General features: G+C 45.1%; 1 protein-coding gene across 8 annotated transcripts in view; it reads right to left on the reverse strand.

Annotated features, from left to right (window-relative positions):
- Positions 1–18,488, reverse strand: part of RABGAP1L (RAB GTPase activating protein 1 like) — a 454,513-nt gene that overhangs the window by 61,252 nt on the left and 374,773 nt on the right. Inside the window, exons 1-2 of one of the 8 annotated variants that reach the window (XM_036015480.1) lie at positions 5,498–6,446; positions 3,678–3,889 (exon numbers count right to left, since the gene is read on the reverse strand). The exons of 5 other annotated variants lie outside the window; for them this stretch is intronic. In XM_036015480.1, the coding sequence (XP_035871373.1) occupies positions 3,678–3,788 (111 nt within the window). In that variant the 5' untranslated portion in view covers positions 3,789–3,889; positions 5,498–6,446. Of the gene's footprint in view, positions 1–3,677; positions 4,130–5,497; positions 6,447–18,488 lie in introns of those variants that run through there. 2 more of the 8 variants (XM_028530698.2, XM_036015481.1) reach the window with 2 other exon arrangements.

An 18,488-nucleotide genomic window follows, 5' to 3' on the forward strand; every position in this document is an offset into this window, starting at 1 on the left:
GGGGGGGGGGGGGGGGGGGGCAGCAGGGGAGGGGGGAGACGAGGGGAGGAGGGCAAGAGGGGAAGGTGAGGGGAGGCCACAATTTCTTTATTTCAAAATGCAAGCCAGTGAATTTCGGCCAGTGACCCACCAAAGAGAGAGAAGCCGTCTGCTGGATTCAGGGGGAGACAGAAGGGCTGTGCCCAGTCCTCTCCACGCTCCCGGAGTCCTCCTCACTGCACCGACCGGAGCTCCCCCGGACACGCCAGCTTCTTCCCGCTGGAATCAGAAGTTCTGAAGTTCTGCTAGTGGTGAGTCTAGCCTAGCTTACCTTAGTAAGTACAATGCGGGTTTGGGCAATGTCTTATTGTGTGTGTGTGTGTGTGTGTGTGTGTGTGTGTGGGTGATCTGGAAGACGAGATAAACTCGGCCCTGCTTCCCTGCCCTGTTCCTTACCTGTGGGCTGTCTGACGGGGCTGTGAGGTCAGCGAGACAGCAGCAGTTTGTTCTGGGTGTGGGGGGAGACTTTTCCGAAATCAACTTAGTGGCTCATAACTGGCCTTTAAACAGTTAAATACAGCAGAAGAGAACCCGAACACTTCAACATAGCAACAGTAAGTAGTGCTCAAAGTCTCTTTCCGTCTTGTGTGTGCGATGACTGGAAGTGTGGTTTTTACTGAGTCTCCATCCAAAATGTCAGAGCCATAGGGCTGCTGAACAATAAAAACACTCAGTTTCCACACCAAAACCCCTGCACCTAATGGGATTTTACCCACTTAAGGAACCAAGATACCTCATATTATGAAATAAGGTCCAAATGCAGAAAGATGTGTAATTACTCCGGTACCAAGAAAGCTTCTCAGTGCCCTCTGTGACGGTCAGCCTGGCCCAGAGGATTCAGTGCGTCGGCAAGAGTGGGATCTGCTTCACGGTGCCGGGATGTCTCAGGCCGAGAAGAAATTTATTTTACGCTGTACAAAATCTGAATATTTATCTCTTTCACACAATTTAGAGGATTCATCTCAAACAAAGCAAAAAATTCAACATGAAGTCGAAGGCAAATAATAAACATGTTATCCCAGCACAATTTTGGGAAAACTTTTCCAGATGAACCAAAACCCAGTATCACCTCGAAAAGGCTGTGCCCAACTGACTCGTTCAAATTTCAGATCCGATGAGGAAAACTAAATCTCCAGGAAGTTGTGTCATTAAACTCAGCACCCCGGCATCTAGAGTATTTAAAAGTTTGAGAAAGAAATGTCTCCAGGAAGTCGTATAATTAAATTCAGCCCCCTGCCCTGGCTGATGTGGCTCAGGTGGCTGAGCATCTGACAGCAAAGGGACAGGTTGGTGGTTTCGACCCCTGGTCAGCGCACTTGCCTGGGGCGGGGGGGGGGGGGGGGTGGGTTACGCACAGCCGATGTGCGTCTCTCACACATGGATGTTTCTCTGCCTCTCTTTTTCCCGACCTTCCCCCCTCTCTAAAATAACTAAATAAAATCTTTAAAAGATAAAAATTCAGCCCTGGCTGGTGTGGCAAGAGCACCGGACGGAGAACCAAAGGGTCGCCGGTTCAACTCCCAGTCGGGGCACATGCCTGGGTTGCGGGCCAGGTCCCCAGCACAGGGTGCTCGAGAGGCAACCACACACTGGTGTCTCTCTTCCTCTCTATCTCCCTCCCTTCCCCTCTGAAAATAAAGAAATAAGTTTTTTAAAAATAATAATAAAAGATAAAAATTCAACACAGTAATATCTAGATTATTTAAAAGCTTGGTATCCAGAGCAATATTTTGTTTATCATACTTCTGAGGCTTTCCACATTAGTCACCGGATTTAATGTCAAATGAGCTCCAGGGTTTGGAGTAGGAGTCCCCTTTGGGGGACCTTAAGTTGCTATCAATACACAGAATACTCCCGTCACCTACACAGGGAAGAGTGTTTCCTGAGAAACACAGTAACATTAATTCATCCCGTTTCCGGCAGGCGTGCAGGCACGCACACGACGCAAGGTCCTCTGCTCACCGAGCCCGCAGGCTTCCTATAACCTGGTCCCTTTCTACTTCTGCAGCCTACTCCGCCCACACCGCGGTGCCACCTTACCTCTCCCTGTTCTCACACCGTCCCCCCTTTGACCTGGAAACTGCAGATGCAGCTCAGACTCCACAAGAGGATCTTGACAAGCACATTAGAACAACATGAAATAGAATTCTGAATTCTTTGGATAAATGTTCATGGTGGAATATTGTAAAACCAATGGCTACAATAAAGGTTAAAGATGGTGCACAACCGTGGACCACCCTGCCTTGACATGGTATTTCTACTGTGGTTAACTGAGCGTTAGTAATGATCTCCACATACTGCATATTATTATACAAACAGATTATGCATATTAAATAGGAAAAGAATAAAAAATAGGCTAGATGTTTCCATGTCAATGAACACTTACAGAAGTATGTCATGGTTCTGAATTTCTTTTGCTTTTGCTATTATTTTTGGCCAGCTGAATCTTTTAAACTGCATCTACAACACAGCTACAAAAGCAAAGAGTACAGGGAATCCCGAGAAACTCATCCCTCAGTTTCAACAATTATCAGCACATAGTCACCTAGTTTCATCCACATTTTAACATAATCATGATATTACTGCACCCTCCAAAATCAAATATTCTCTTAATATCACTAAATACCTAATTAGCTGCCAAAATGTCCCCAATTATCTTACAGATGTTTGTTACAGCGTTGAAATCAGCATCTAAACAAGGTCAGTAACTGCATCTGGCTGATGGAACCCTCAAGTCTTTTTAAATCAATCTCTGAGTTTCTCTCTTTTTGCAAAATTGCAATTTACTGTTTGAAGAAATTGCCATACTATATTTTTAAGGTTCCTATGCCTTTAAAGAGAGAATGAGGATTTCAGATCAGCAAGATAGCTGTTGTGTTATACCGCACTCCATTCTGTTGCTTGTGAAGAGTACTACTAAAAAAAATGAGTAAGGGGTCACTACAACAATAATTAGGAAAGTTTGTTTAAAAGGTATGGATCACTGATATCTTAAACTCAACAGCCATTATAGGAATGATAGACAGAGAAGAAACAACCGGTATTTGCAAGAACTTCACTTTTCTATTCTGCCAGGATATACACACGAAGACCCTTGGAGAATGCCCCCCACTCCAAAAAAAGTTACAAATATGAAGTCCAAACTAAGGTTAAATTAGAAGTTATTTTCGTAATAGTTCTTACTAACACTGTAAAGACTCTGACAGTTATTTGATTTTTAGGTAGTTCAATTCTCAGCGTCAACCTCACGGCCCACTGCTAAAAACGTCCCGCGTCAGAAAGACTGCATTATCGTGTGCAAAGGCAGGGAGCCCGGAAGCCGCATGCACACGGAAGACAATCACGCGGGGCGAAGTGAGGTTTAGCACTGCAGAAGCCCCGGTGACCTCCCTACGGATGAAAGCGTTTTCCCCTGTCTTACCCCTAGGACACTTGAAATGTCCCACTAAGGTCTACCAGTGTCTCGTTCCCTAAGAAACCACTGGAAACCTGTAGCCCTGGCTGCGACCTGGAACACAAAGGCAAGAGCACTCCTTCCTTTCAGTCCCCAGGCAGCTGTGCCTCAACTGCCACAGGAATGTAACGATCACGTCAGAAGAGGAGCAACAGCCCCGGAGTATGGGCGAGGCACCACCTACCATAGGCCGGGGCTTGCTGATGGCCACCAGGCTAGTGAGGAGGTCTTCGTCGTGCAGCTGGCTGAACACATGGGCGTCGTAGGCTACCATAATGGAGATTTCTTCCATCATCTTGCCAGCTGGCCTTTCCACAGCGGCAGCTGCCGCCCAGCTCCAGACCAGGCCGTCCCGGGAAAATCCTACTGCAGCTCAGTGCCAGTGCGCACACCCACCTGAGTTCGAGGGGGTGGAGTGCCAGGGAGCCAGACAGAGTAACACAGGGGAAAGAGCGGCTGCTGTCACAGGCTTGTCTAGCAACTCACCCCAGCAGAAAACCAAGGGAGTTCGCTTATCTGTGGAGGAAGTATATACACTGTAAACACTTTCTGCATTCTTAACGCAGAAGCTGGAAAATTCACCTTTTGAAAATCTTCTTTAAATTTCAAAAGGGAGAAACCAAGAAGTTTTTTAACTAAAAATATCCTATAGGAAAAAAAATTTTAATGGATTTATGTTATGCTTTTGGTAATTAGAATTTTTTTAAGTTTATCTTCCTCAGCATTCTTTATGTCAAGATTCTTCCTCTTGAAGGAGAAGTGGATTTTCTTACTGCTTATTTGTTCACATTTACAGGAAATAAATAAATGGTGGCCTTACTGTTTCAGAATTTCTAGTATTCTCGGTGCAGTTAAAAATTTTCTCTTGAAGTATGAAAAAAGATCCTTTACCCTCTCTGAGTATTCTGTTAAAAAGTACCAATACCAAAACATAAAAATGACAGGGATGCAATGTCAATTAATAATCATTTCCCCTTCAACTCACAAAAAAATAATCCCACAAATACTTTAAACAGAATTCTTTATTTGGAGAACTAGTTTTCTGTTGTTATTCAGAAAGCAACACAAGGTCTCATCTCTAAACTGACTGCTTTTCTCCCATAAAAAAAAAAAACTCTTCATCTTGCACTTTTAACCTTAAGGGTTTTTTTGTAATTATCCAAATCAGCAGATAGCTGTGGTGCCAAGTACGGGTGGCAAGTGTAAATGAGCCTCAGCGTGCCCAGAGGAAAAATCTAGAAGCTGCCCATGATTATCAGTACAAGGTTGCTTAAAACCGCCAGGAAATCCAATGTATGCTAATCCCATGGAAAAAAGCACTAAGTAAATAAAGGGGGGAGAAGAAAGCTCCGCCAAAAGTTGTTGCCCCAATATTTATAATTAAACTGTTGTCTTCCCTGCTTTTTTAATAGAATATGACACTGCAGCGCAATGAGAAATATTTTTGCTGGAATTAGAAATCAATTTGGCAAAATTTGTCTACAATGAAATAGATACTGGTAGCACCTTTTCGTTCTAATTACCAATAGCAGTGTTATGTAGAGTAAGTTCGTTTGCTTTCCAGAAAACAAAAATATCATTTATTTTCCCTTGTTTTCCTAAAGTACCTTCACCTAGAGTAACACGATTGCTTACATAGTACGTTCTCCCATTTAAATGTGATTAGGCGAGTTCTGTGACTGCTATGGCATTCTAAATTAAACACACACCAATGAAAGGGGAAAAAAACTTATTGCTAGGAAACAGAAGCAAGTCTAATAGGCTTATTTAAACAGAAAATAAATCCCCAGGGTTAAAGCAGCCCCAAACTGCGTTTGACCCTTGTTGGAATTGGTAAGCATTTCTACTGCATATTTTTTTTTCTCCCTACAATGCAGCTTTGTCTTTAAAGCATGATCTCGTTAAAAACTTCTCCAGCACATTTATCTTAATGCTGACTAACCGGGTGGAAATGAAATGATCATCAGGAGACAAGGCATTCCAAGGCGCCCGGGCAGCTCATACCTTTTGAATTCTGGTCTGTCCTGTCGGAAGCACGTTAGAGGGCTCTGGGCGCCGCTTCACGCACTCACGAGCCCCAGAAGGGTTCAGCTGTATCTCGCAGCACCGTTTTCTTTCCTAGCTTTCTTTGCGACGGTGACTCAGTGCTTCCACACTGGTATCTGATTAAGGTGCACGACAAAGACACCTGTTGTGGAAGGTAAAGAAACGACTTCCCACAATGCCCTACTCCCCGCTGGCAACCGCCCAGGGGCAAACGAGAATTGTAACCGCACCTAAGCAGTTGTCCACGCACCCCAGGGAGCGCGTTAGTGAAACAGCGGGCGATTTCCTTGCTTAAGAAAAACGCTTATAATCCGAGGAAAAAAGGACCAGGAAAACAGTATCAGATACTCCCGGTGCTGTGTATTCATCTCATAAGACATTGAAGGAATCAGGGCTGAGAGTGTACAAAACATTTTTTTAAAAACAATCAAAGCTTGTAAAGATAGTTTTACAATTACACAAACAGGCAGAAGCTAGCAACTACAAATAATTCAGTCATTTTAGGTAAATAATTAGATATTTTTAAGAAGCATCTGATTACTTTTAAAAGATTGTTTTAATTAGCCACACTGACTAGATTAACAACATTTTATTCCTAAATCCAAGAGGTCCTCCATCCCAGCCACAGCACATACAGCTTCCAAAGGGAGGACTCCCTAAAAGTTTGATTTGCATCCTTCATTTTCTGCCACCCTTAAAACAAACGTTCCTCCCTGCCCCGCTTTCAGACTCTGCAAAGGAGAAATTCAAATGCTTCTCCTCTCATGCAATGAAATGTATGCTGTGGTCCCCACAGAAAGCATACCTTTTGAAAACTGATGATCTATTCGAAAAACTGTCTTTGAATCTTTGTACTGGCTTTTCCTCCTTCCTAGAAAACACTTTCTCCAGCCCCAGAAAAAGCAGCTACAACCCCCTCCTGGACTTCAGTGGCCTCCGCACACAGACCTGTTTGCACACAGCCTGCCTCCCCAGCAAGACACCCACCCGTGCTGCCCCTCTGCCTCTCCCCGGAGGACTGTGACCCAGTGATCGCCCGGGGCTGTTCCTGCAGCCACCTACTTCGCACCAAGCCACTCCACTGAAAAGAGGCGTTGGGGGGGGCGGTCACCTGAAATCCAGGGGCAGGGCCCACAACCCCATTCACTGCAAACAGTTACCAGGAGGGGCCTGGGTGTATTACAGGGGCAGCAGGCAGCACTTGCATCAGTGGAAACCAACAGGTGGTCCCCAGCTCAGGTGGTCCCCAGCTCAGGCGGGAGTGGCCTGCGGTGGGTCCCAGGGCATTTCCTGGTGGGCACGCAAATGGAGAGGGATGGAGTGGATGGGAGGCTCTCACGGGAGCTCAGAAAGAGTCCAGAGCAACAAGCATCCCACTTCCCTCCACCAAATAGGCTTCTTGGGGGGTGTGAAGGTGGAAATACCTATTTAATCTCTATCAGAATAAAAACAAGGGGTAACATTACTCCCAGATGCTAAGAAGGTCCCCCCCACCACGCCCGGAGATGCTACAATGTGTTTCAACAAATGCAGTCTCCTTGGTACCCTCATCTGGATTTTCGAATAACAACTCTTTCCCTATAAAAGAGGGCTCAGTGGCAGTTGTCACACTTTTTATTAGTCAGTCTTTACAGCCTTTCTATTTAGAGGCCAAAGCAGCTACAAATAATTTTTCAAAAGCTTCTGGATCACATTAAGTTAAAATTGTAACACATAAACTCTCCGGTGATTTTTAAGTGCTGTTTTAAGATTTTTCACATAGAAAGAGTTTTACTCAGGTAGCTGATTTTGCTCCAAGAGGCATACTGCTAGGATTATTTGGACCAAACCATTCCCGGCCGTACCGGATGAGTATTGGCTGAAAGACCATCCCTGGCCTTCAGAGAGGACTTATTTATCCTCAAGGGTCAAATGTGGAAGCAGCCAGAACAAGAAAAACCTGAATAGTACGTGAATGTTTTTCTCTTTTTGTTCTCCCCAAACGCAGCAAAGCAAAGCAGTTTTGAAGTAGTCTTTTCTCACCCACCAGTCAAACCAGCAAATACAGTACAAAATAATCACGCATCCTTAAAAAAATCGCCTCCCCTCACAGCAGGGGCTGCAGAGGCCTCCTCCATCCCACTTGTCCAATGTTCTCATCCACACAGCCACCGAGTCAGGGCAGCATGGGACAGAGGACAAAGCCACTGCGACGGAACATGGCCTGGAGGGCAGAGCGGGCTTCTGCGCTCCCCAAGGGCACGCAGAGCCCTGTGCAGACTCCGCTCCTCCCCATCCAGGGGCCCTTGTCTAACTGAGGCAGGGTGGTGAGAACCCGGAAAACTCTCTGGCGAGTGGAATGGGGAAGCTGAGACGGACAGTTGATTCGAACTGGCCTCAGCCAGCACCCGTCTCACCTGCCTCCCTCTCCCTCGCCTGACCACTCCCTTAGGCATTACGCCCTCAGGACAATGAGGTTCTGATCAACATCAAATAATCTCGGGAACAAAGCCTCCAGTCTGTTGACCAAAGAGACAGTTTTGTCAAACTAGAGATAACACCTAGGCCTCAGGTAAGTGGGTTTCAGCTCCAGGCCCAGAAAAGCAGCACGACCAGACCAAGCAATGTCAGAGCTGGCATCGGGACCAGAGGCAATGACCAGTGACCCCCAGTGCTGACCAATCAGTGGAGACCCTGACCCTGACCCTATATGCTCATTTTGGTGAATCAGCATATGAAAGACCACACCTGGAAAGCTGAGGAATATTCTATTGAGATCCTCCCCTTAAATTCCTAACTTTAAAAAGCAGATAAAAACCTCTCAGACAAAGGACCCAGGGAATGCCCTCTGGCGAGAGCAGGCTCACGCCCTCTTTCTTCAGGCGTTCAGCTTTCCTTTCTCTGAAGCTCTGAGGGTTTCCCTGAGGCCTGCAAGCAGGGGAGCAATGGGAGGGGGGCCCATCTCAGGTTAACCCCTGAACCTGGCTCCAGGGTCCTTCCTTTAGCCTCTGCAACTTGTTTCCTGCGTCCACGCAGCCCAGCGGGCTCACTTTTTCTGCCTCTGTGACACACTTTCTAAAGGCCAAGGCAACCGTCTGAGCAGTGTGCTCAAATCTTCTCTGCGAGTGTACTTGCAATCTGAATGCTACATAAACTTCCTCTCGCTCTGCAGTTCTTGGGTCTGAATTCTTTCTTTGCTGAACTCAAGAACTGAAAGCCGACATGGCCAGTAATAATCACCATAAGTGACTGTATTTACACATCTTCCTAAATAATTTAAAATAAATATTCATGAAGGATAAGTGACTCAATATTAAGGGATCATTACAAAATGTTCGTGGTATCAACACAGACATTAAAAACTGTAAGAAAGACAAAATTCTACAAGTACTTTGTTAATCACAGAAAACCGATATTCCAAGTAGGTTTCTATTTACACTCAGGAGTGCACATTATAAAACCCAAAGATAAAGCAAGATGAGAATGAGAAACCATAGAAGTACCAATAGAAGAAAGCTTTTCAGAATATTTGGATTTCAGAAAAGCTCAGTAACACACACTGAGATTTTACAGAGGAAGAAAAAAAGCAAACAGTAAAAGATAAGTGAAATCTGAGTTCTCTTTAAAATCATGCAAAGGTAAATACAGAAAACCATTATTCTACATCAAATTCCGGCCATTCAGCTCATTATCTTTCCTATCTTTCCTAGCAACTGCTAGGCAAATTCAAAACCTCATAAAAAACAGATTCTTAAAATAATTCCCTGGAGTTAAACTAAAAAAAAAAACCAACCCAGTGGGCCATAAATACTTAGCAGTTACACTGGGTGTATTACTTCCTCATTTGCATCTCACTACAAAGAAGGGAGTGAGGCAGATTCCGCCCCCGAAAGAGTAGCTGTAACCCTTTCACAATGTAACTGTTACCTCCTTTGTACCTCCCAATCCAACAGCCAGGTGTCCCGAAAACAAGACAACAGGGCCCAAAACAGAGGTGTTCATGCCAAGCCCAAGCCCACCTCGCCAGAGGCTTCCTTACAATTTCCACTCTCCCAGGAGTGGAATCTTGGACCCATCCATCAGGAATCACCCAACCGGCAAGGGTGAGGCCAGCTAGCTGCCTGATGGACCCAGCCGTCCCCTCCGAAGAGACAGCGGCCTGGCATCACCGACCCGCCATTCTGCCTAGTGCATCTTCCTTGTCCCGCTCCCTTCTTCTTAAGAGAGTCCTTCACTGTTGACAGTCCTTGGGGCTCCTTCCTGTGGGCCAGGCTGGATGGTGCCTGATTCAGGAATCCTTAAATAAAGCCAGTAACATCTTTCAAATTCACTGAGTTGAATTTTTTTTTAAGATTTTATTTATTTTTAGAGAGGGAAGGGAGGGAGAAAGAGAGAGAAAGAGAAACATCAATGTGCGGTTGCTGGGGGTTATGACCTGCAACCCAGGCATGTGCCCTGACTGGGAATCGAACCTGCGACACTTTGGTTTGCAGACCGCACTCAATCTACTGAGCTACGCCAGCCAGGGCTGAATTTTGTTTTTAAACACAACACATTTGCTTAAACTTTGCCTAACCGAGCAAGTGTTTCAAGGGCTGCTAAGCACTCACTGATACTTGCTATCATCCAAAATGAGGATGGTTTCTGACACATCTGAAAATACACGTAATGCTTCCTCTTGTTTCATTTTGAGCAGAATACACAACTGAACTGCCATTACAAATAAATTTACCTAATTTCTAAAGCATTCAGTAATTAAAAAAAACTTTAGTAACAACCAAACCAAACCAAGCCAGAAGGATGGCATTTTAGATTCCTCCCCCACCCCCCACAAGATCTAGAAGACAGGTTTAGGGACCAGCAAAAAAGTGTGAACTAGTTGTCATTCAAATGTTCGTTTATCTCACGTTCTCCCCGTAGGGCCGGGGAGCCCACCCGAGACATTTCCCTTCCCAGTGGGTGCTCAGGCCCCTGCAGCGAGTCACACACGACAGTCTGCAGGGGCAGACCTGGCGAAAACCCTGCAGCGGACACTTGATGAATCTGTCCTGGCTGGGCAGGGCATCACCCTGATGCACCAAGGTTGCAGGTTGGATCCTCTGTCAGGGCACGTACAAGAGTCAACCAGTGAAGGCATAAATAAGTGGAACAATAAGGACAACAAATCAATCTCTCTCTCTCTCTCAAATCAATACATTAAAAAGATTTTTAAACAATCAATTTGATGGCCTATGAATTATATCTCAGTTTATAAAAACCAACAGCATTTACTAAATGCCTGTTATATACATGAGGGATGCTTCAAATTTGTAATATAGCAACATAATAATGACTAATATGCCCAGAAAATTCTTTTACATTAACAATGCACTTTAGTAAGCATTCACTATGTCCTAAACACAGAATCTCATTTAATCTTCATAATCAGTCAATGAGCTAGGTACTGTAATTATCCATTTTATGGCCATGGTAACCAAAGTGTGGAGAAGTTTGGCGATTTGTTTCAATTCTCACAGCTGGAAACAGAGCCAACAGAATTCAAAACCAGCTACGCCCGGCTCCGAAGTGCATACCCCCATCACCAAAGGACGACGGAGGAAGCCGGCACACGTACACTGAGAACCGGCAAGTGCCGGGCACTCCTGCTTCTGAAACACTGGTGTCTCCTCCACGGAGACACGGCCTAGAGACCACAAGGACCTGTGTCTGCCACGGAGTGCAGTGAGACGTGAAACCAGGACGGTGACAGAAGGAGAGTCTTCATGGAGACGCTGGACTGGGTTGGGACAGGCAGAGGGACACCCTGTTTACAGGGCGAGTGAACCGAGCAGGGCCAGGCTGGCGAGCTGCCGTTGGGTGCAGTGGGAGATAAGGTTTCGAGGGGAGATTGGAATCAGCCCGGGGTAGGTTTCAAATGGCAGGTCAACAAACTGGGACTACCCTGTGTGTAGGCGAGGGGCAGCCATGAAGGACTACAGGGTGTCTGCCCGTCCAGCCTCCAGCTCTGCCCATGGAGGAAGGACACACGGTGTGCGAATCAACGCGTGGGCCCAGAGTTCAGAATAGCCTGGCCTCATACTTGACTCTGCCACATACTAGCTGCCTCACCCTTGGTTTTCTCATCCATAAAAAGGGGAAATCAAAACACTGTTGCTATTATGAGGAATAATAAGATAATGCGTACAAAAGCCCTCAGGAAGCTGCCTGGTTCTAGGAAGTGTTTGATTCATGTTATTGCTGTAATGATCAATATTGATGAAAACTACATCTGAAGGGGCAGGACCGTGTGCCAGAAACCGAAGAGCAGCTGGAACAGCTTCTTCGGGAACGGACCCGGCGGGGGCGGGCAGTGTCCTCGGTGTGCGAGAACAAGCTCAGGCCTCCCTTCGCTGCTGCCCGGTCCACGGCGCACACACAGACCCAGGAGGGAGAAACAGAAGGTAGCACGACTCCCAGCCTCCGCCAGTTTTCCCTGAGCGATGAAATCCCTGCAGAGCTCTGGTTTTATCCGGGAGCAACGTGGTGATTTGCACGAGTGTTTCCATCAGAAATCACCGAGACGGGTTCGAGGAGGGACCAGGTTAACGATGCGTGTGCGTGGGAGGGGATTTCCTCCAGTTCGGCCACCCTCTCGGGTTTCCGGCCGGCAATGCAAACAGTTTAATCAACCGCCTCTCATTAAATGGAGCCACTGTGACAAGAACAGGGAACAAGGAGAGCATTTGTCGTACAATGACACTCGTCTGCTGTAACCTGAGCAACGAGCACGGACACTCTGTGCTAGCATGTGACATTCATAATCCTTCCTTAATAATTGTACTAGAATAAGATTTTCCACTATTTATTTGTATTTTAGAGTCCAAAGAAATATCTTACGCAATGGTTAACAGCAGCAGCTTATCTGGAAGCTTAGAACTGACTAATAAAACTGTAATGCGCTGCATTTCAAAGACATCAACTGAGCTGAAGTAGGGGTGGAGGGGAAGGAGGAGAGCAGTAATACATTTAACTTCTACTGTGCCGGGGCGGAGCCTTTACTACATTATCTCTTTTGGTTTTTACAATACAGTGAAGCTAGTTTTATCATCCCCATTTTACAGAAGAGAAAACCACTGCCCTAGCAGAGAGTTTCAGTAATTTAAGGTCGTATCACTCGCTGTGACTCTGAGCCATAACTAAAACTGAAATGTGTGATCACCAAGGCTCTGGGTCTTGGCCCCCCCCCACTGACCACAGGTACATTATAAGATGACTGCTAGAGGAAAGAAAGGAAAATGCATTTAGAGATCCTGAAATAGACGCTTTTCAACTTCTAAAGCTGAACTCTGTTCTTCTTATTATACTGCCTATGTTCTTTTATACTTAAAATATGAGCTAAAATGTCACACTGCATCTAGCAGTACTATTAAGAAGGTATTTGCAAGTACAATGAAGAAGACAAGCCCGAAGGCAAACTGATGATGAGTGCGGTGCACGTGTTTACAACCTGCTACAATGGGAAGTATCAGTGGACTGGGGAGGCAGCCTTCCTTGAATTATCTGCCAACGGTGGCTTCTATCGTGTTAAAAACGGGCTTGTTATTTACTTTGTGAGCAATAGTGAATTGCTTAATTGGCTCCTAGTCAAATAATAAAAAGGTCCTCATTTCCAGACAGTGGCCACGGTAGCAGCAGTTGGCATTGCCCTGAGCATTCTCCTTTCACTCGTTTCAATGGGAGTTTATTTTGTATGTTCAGTTTAAAATACTATCCCCCAAACTGGTCATTTCAGGTCTAAAAATGGTCATAACGTATCATCATAGAGGATCTCTCTCCAATATCATGAAGATCATAAAAACAGCTAAAATCCTTATGCTTTGATTATTCTTCAAATTAAGCATGAACTTAAGAAATAATGTTACTGCCTAATAGCTCCCCAGGGGTTTACTTAAAGTCACAGATTTTAATATGATGACCATATTTAGACCTAAGGACACACACATTCTGTAATACATCTTTCATATTGAAAATGTCCATTAGAGATCTAAGAAAACTTTCAAATGGCCAGGTGAAAAAGGCCTATTCACCAAGTAACCCAAGATACATAAAGAATGAAGGGCAAAACAAGCAGTTATCTGTCAATTTCTAAAATTGCTAGTTACTCATTCTTTATTATGTTGTCTCAATGATTCTATATTAAAATAGTCAATATACTTCTTAAATATAAATTTAAAGTGTTCAAACCTGCTAAACAGCTATTGTTTCATGTTCTTACTTATTTACTTAGCATGCATTTGTGGAGAATCGTAAGCATGAAATACAACATGAGATTATGATTTGTAATACTAAAATAAATGACATTTTTCTATTATTAAAATGATGGTATAGGGGAAAAAATTCATTTTCTACTCTTCTTTTGGCTAGTCTGATAATTAAATTGCCATAAAACAAACTAACAGGAGAAAACCAAATTTAATTGTGTGCGTACAGGGGCCACATAGACAGGGACTGAGGGCAAGCTGGGCAGCTGAGGCTTATGAACCACCTGCCCTGAGAAACGGAATAACCCACTGGAGCTTCAAAGGGAAGGAGATACCGTATTTTGCCACGTATAAGGCATATCCATGGTTTAGTACTACCCATCTATAATGTGCACCCTTATTTTTCCCTCAAGAATCTGGGCCAAAAAAGTGTGCATGATACACAGCAAACTATGGTAATCCACAGGATGGTAAGAAGAGCAGATGGCTTGCTAATTAGATGCTTGTCCTGCGCACACAATGATCACTGAGATAAAGCGTGATCTCTGGTAATGGCTCTCTCCCTGGGATGGTTAGAGGACAGGTGGAAGTTTTTCTTGCTGGGTTGTCACTGCCTTTAGCTCAGACTGTCCACATGCCAAAGTGGTATATTCGGGAGGTTTGCTGGAGCCCTTTCAATGTAAAACAGAAAGCTGAGAGTAGGGTAATGCTCATATATATTAGCAAATTTGCATAAGTAAGTAGTAAAATGGAATAAAATATGTATTAAATAATAAAAATTTGCAGAGAATTTAAATTTTTGTAAGTAACAACTCCTTTTGCTTCTCCTAATGGCCAAGTAGTTCCTCTGACACTTCACTGCTCACTGGTATCTTCATCCCGGAGAACACAAAGATCGGGCACAAAGGGAAGCTCCAGTTAACGACTGACTGATGGATGCTGCATGTGCTCATCTCTGTCAAACAACTAGGCAATGGGAATAAGTTAAATTAAGAGCTAAAGTAAATAATAGTTTCAGTATTTGAGAGTTTATCAAATGTTTTTAAAACTGATTTTAGAGAGAGAGGTGAAGGGAGGGACAGGGAGAAACACTGGTTTGTTTCCCACCAATCCGGGCACGCACTGGCTGACTCCTGTACATGCCCTGACCAGGGATCAAACCTGCAACCTTGGCGTATGGGGACGCTGCTCTACCCTACTGAGCCACCCCGCCAGGGCTGTTATCAAATGTTTTATCCATACCTTCAGTTTTCTGTTCCGTGTATGGAGGAGAGCTGCCTAAGTGAATGTCACAGGAAAACTGGCTCATAAAGTTGGCAGAAAGTTCTAGTATTACGCTTTATAAAGAACAAAATGCATGTGCTCATCTGCATTTGAAATGCGAAATTGAAGCATGAATCACTGGCAGCTTTTACCATTTTATTCACTGATAACAATCTTGTGGCTTTCTTTTGCCCTGGAAAAACTGAACTTAGCATTAAGACACATGCTCTTAATACTAACATGTTGTTATGCAAAGAGTTAGAACTTCAACAATAACGTTTTTTTCTTCTTTCCGTTCTTCCCCCATTATCTCTCAAACATACCTCTCTTAAAAGATCATTTTTGTCCTAAACTATGTGACTGTGCAGTCCACACCATATTTGTATCAGATACCCTCCTAAGTGCACATCTTCACACACACCTCAAACTCGACTCCAGTTCTTTCTCACTGACTTCTTTACACAAGGGCTGACCATATAAATGAGATAGGAACACGGTACGCATGGCTTATACAGATCAAAGTTTATAGATTACTCCTATATTAGTCCACTGTAGATACTGATTCTATTATGGTTATAGCTATCAGTATTTCAATATTGCTTTAAAAATACTTTATGTTAGGGTAACATCTTACTGAGGATATTCCATAAAAAAATACCTCTGATAATGGAGAGCGGGTAATTGACCATTAGACAAGACAATATCCCAGGAACCCTTTACTGTGAAAGAACACAAGCTATAAACCTGCCCGAAGCCCGTGTGAGGCCGACCTCCAGAGCGGCCACCGTAAGGCAGCTCCTCCCCGAGACGGAGGGTCTCTGAGAGCAGCAGCACAGCTGCTCTTCAGTGCAGACGGCCGCGCGCTGCTCCCGCGAGCGCCCGTGCTCTCTCGCCGCTGACGCATCTGCAGACGGGGCCTTCGACCTCACAGCAGCACAGCGTGCCGAGGCGGCAGCAAGCACGCTCACGGGTGTTGTGTCGCTACCCCAGGGCGTTTGAACAGAGCACAGTGAAGAAAACGGGTCTGAGATCAGATGACGATGAAGTTCTGCACGTCAGAGCAGGCACGCTGAAACCTGTGACAGTGACCGTGTGCCGAGACGAAGTGACAGGGGGCCCACCGGGACACTGCAGCACTGACGGCACCATTTCCCGCCCCGAAGCCCTTAAAGGCTCTCATGACCCTTCTCATGTACTTTCTGGGTCAACAGCCCCAGATTAAAACCTTTACAGGTAAACAGCAACCGTTTCAGTGTCATCGCGAAGTCTTCCCCTCGCCTAAAACTCTAATCTGCTTCTTCTACAGAAAATAATTTCTTCGCATTAAAAAAGCAATATCGTAGGACTGCGTACTCAGTGAATTAGAACACATTTCCCCACCCCGAGTATGCCACTGACAGGGTCTTCTGCTGGAAGAAAATAACTAAAGCAAATAATGAACACAGAGCGCTGTTACCACCAGAATGATGGGAGAAAAGAGACACCCATGGTAAATACGCCGTCTTTCCCTTCTCATCGAATGCATCGGGGTGACGCTGGTTAATACAACCACACGGGTTTCCGGTGCACAGCCCATCCAGACACCATCTGCACACCGCACGGCGCACCGGCCGCCCAAAGCCAAGTCTCTTTCCGTCCCCATTTATTCCCCCTCTGCCCCCTCCCCCAGCCCCTGCCCTCGGCTCTCACCATACTGTCATGTGCGTCTCCGGGGTTATACACACACGTTTCTCTGCTTCATTCCTTCACCTTCTTTTACTGAGCCCCCAAAGCCCTCCCCTCTGACAGCTGTCCGTCTGTTCCATGTGTCCAGGCCTCGGTTTCAATTTTGTCCATCAGTTTATTTTGTTCTTAGAAAATATACTGTTTTTTGTTTTGATGTGGTTTTGTTTTTGCTATAGACAGCCCATATATGAATTTTTAAAATGCAGAAATTAGAATAAACTCAAAGTGAAACAACTTCCGCTTGGTTTTAATGGTCAATAAAGATATATATAAATTTAAAATAAGTCCTTCAAGCCTCTACTGGATATAGGCTTATTAGTTATTTTGGCAGTTGCTAAGCAACATTCTCTTCTGTAGGGCTAAAGCACGTGGAATTAGCAGGTTTTCAGAAAAAGATAAATTGAAAGTAAAATTACGGAATGGCATTTGAAAAGCAAAAAGGGAAAGCATTAACTTGCTAATGAGGCTGTGAGAGAGGTTCGGGGACTTGCCGTGGCGGCCAAACATGTCGCTTCCGCTCGCACGGAGCGAGGCGCACGTTGGGACACTGATGTTTCAACAGTGATCCTCATGCCAGCCGCTGCGCTCGACGGCCTGATCTGAATACCTCAAATTACACCAGGTCAGGACAGTCCCGCTACTGCCACCAGCAGTGCTCTCTGTCGCTCTCCCTCCTCTAACAGTCCTCTTCCCCACACACCTAGTTCCAGGATGTCCCTACCTGTGGTAGTATTTTGGGTTTTCCCTTAATATAACATGAAATTATATAACGAGGCTATAGCTGATGACATTGCTGAAAGTACTGGATCCCTGAAAACTGTGTTCTTTAGTGTCAACACTGTGGAACAACTCTTTTTACAGATTATTAATTACTCCATTGACTCCATGAGTTAAGAGGAGTGCTGTTTAATCCAGCGGGTGTAAGAATGGAAACTTTTTCTCAAAGGAAAAAGGTAAACAACTGAAAGGAAAATTACTCCAGAATTTCAACTGTTGTGGGGAAGGAACGACAGGACGTGGAATACAGTTCCATCGTTCTGAGGACTCAGGGAGGAAAATTCCCCACCCCACCCCCTGCATTTCTCCCCTCCCCCACTTTAAGACTATGTTCCAAGTTGTGTAAATGGTGTAGGGTTCCAACGGCCAATCCCTCATTCACAGAGTCAATTCTTCCCCAGGTTTTCTCCTTTAAAAATTTTTTAAAAATTTATTTTTAGAGAGAGGAGAAGGGAGGGAGAAAGAGGGAGAGGAACATGGCTAGGATGCTTCTCATATGCACCCCAATCAGGGGCTGAACCCGCAACCCAGCCATGTGCCCCGACTGGGAATCGAACCTGTGACCTTTCGCTTTGCAGGCTGACACTCAACCAATTGAGCCACACAGGTCAGGACCTCCCTGAGTTTTCTTAAAGTCCACATCGAGCAAAGCCTAACGCAGGGGCTCATGAGGGGCAACTTTACTAGATGAGCCCACGAAAAGGACCTAGAAGTGTGGGGAGTGTCCTCATGAAGAGAGGGTGTGGGCGTGGGTTGTAGTCATGCCTGCATCGGTTCTGCATCCAAAACACCGAGAATTGGGCAGCTTCTCGTTTCATTTTAGAACAACGGCACTGGGTCAAACGGCTCAGTTTGGCTTCCCAGGCCATGACTCCGCTCTGAAGCACGACGAGAGAACTGCTATCTGCGAAAGAAGCCCTCACTCTTCACGCCTGCTCAGTGCAGACACCACACCAGCCGGTGGG

Source organism: Phyllostomus discolor, chromosome 14 (assembly GCF_004126475.2).
Source record: "Phyllostomus discolor isolate MPI-MPIP mPhyDis1 chromosome 14, mPhyDis1.pri.v3, whole genome shotgun sequence".
Taxonomy (NCBI): Eukaryota; Metazoa; Chordata; class Mammalia; order Chiroptera; family Phyllostomidae; genus Phyllostomus; species Phyllostomus discolor.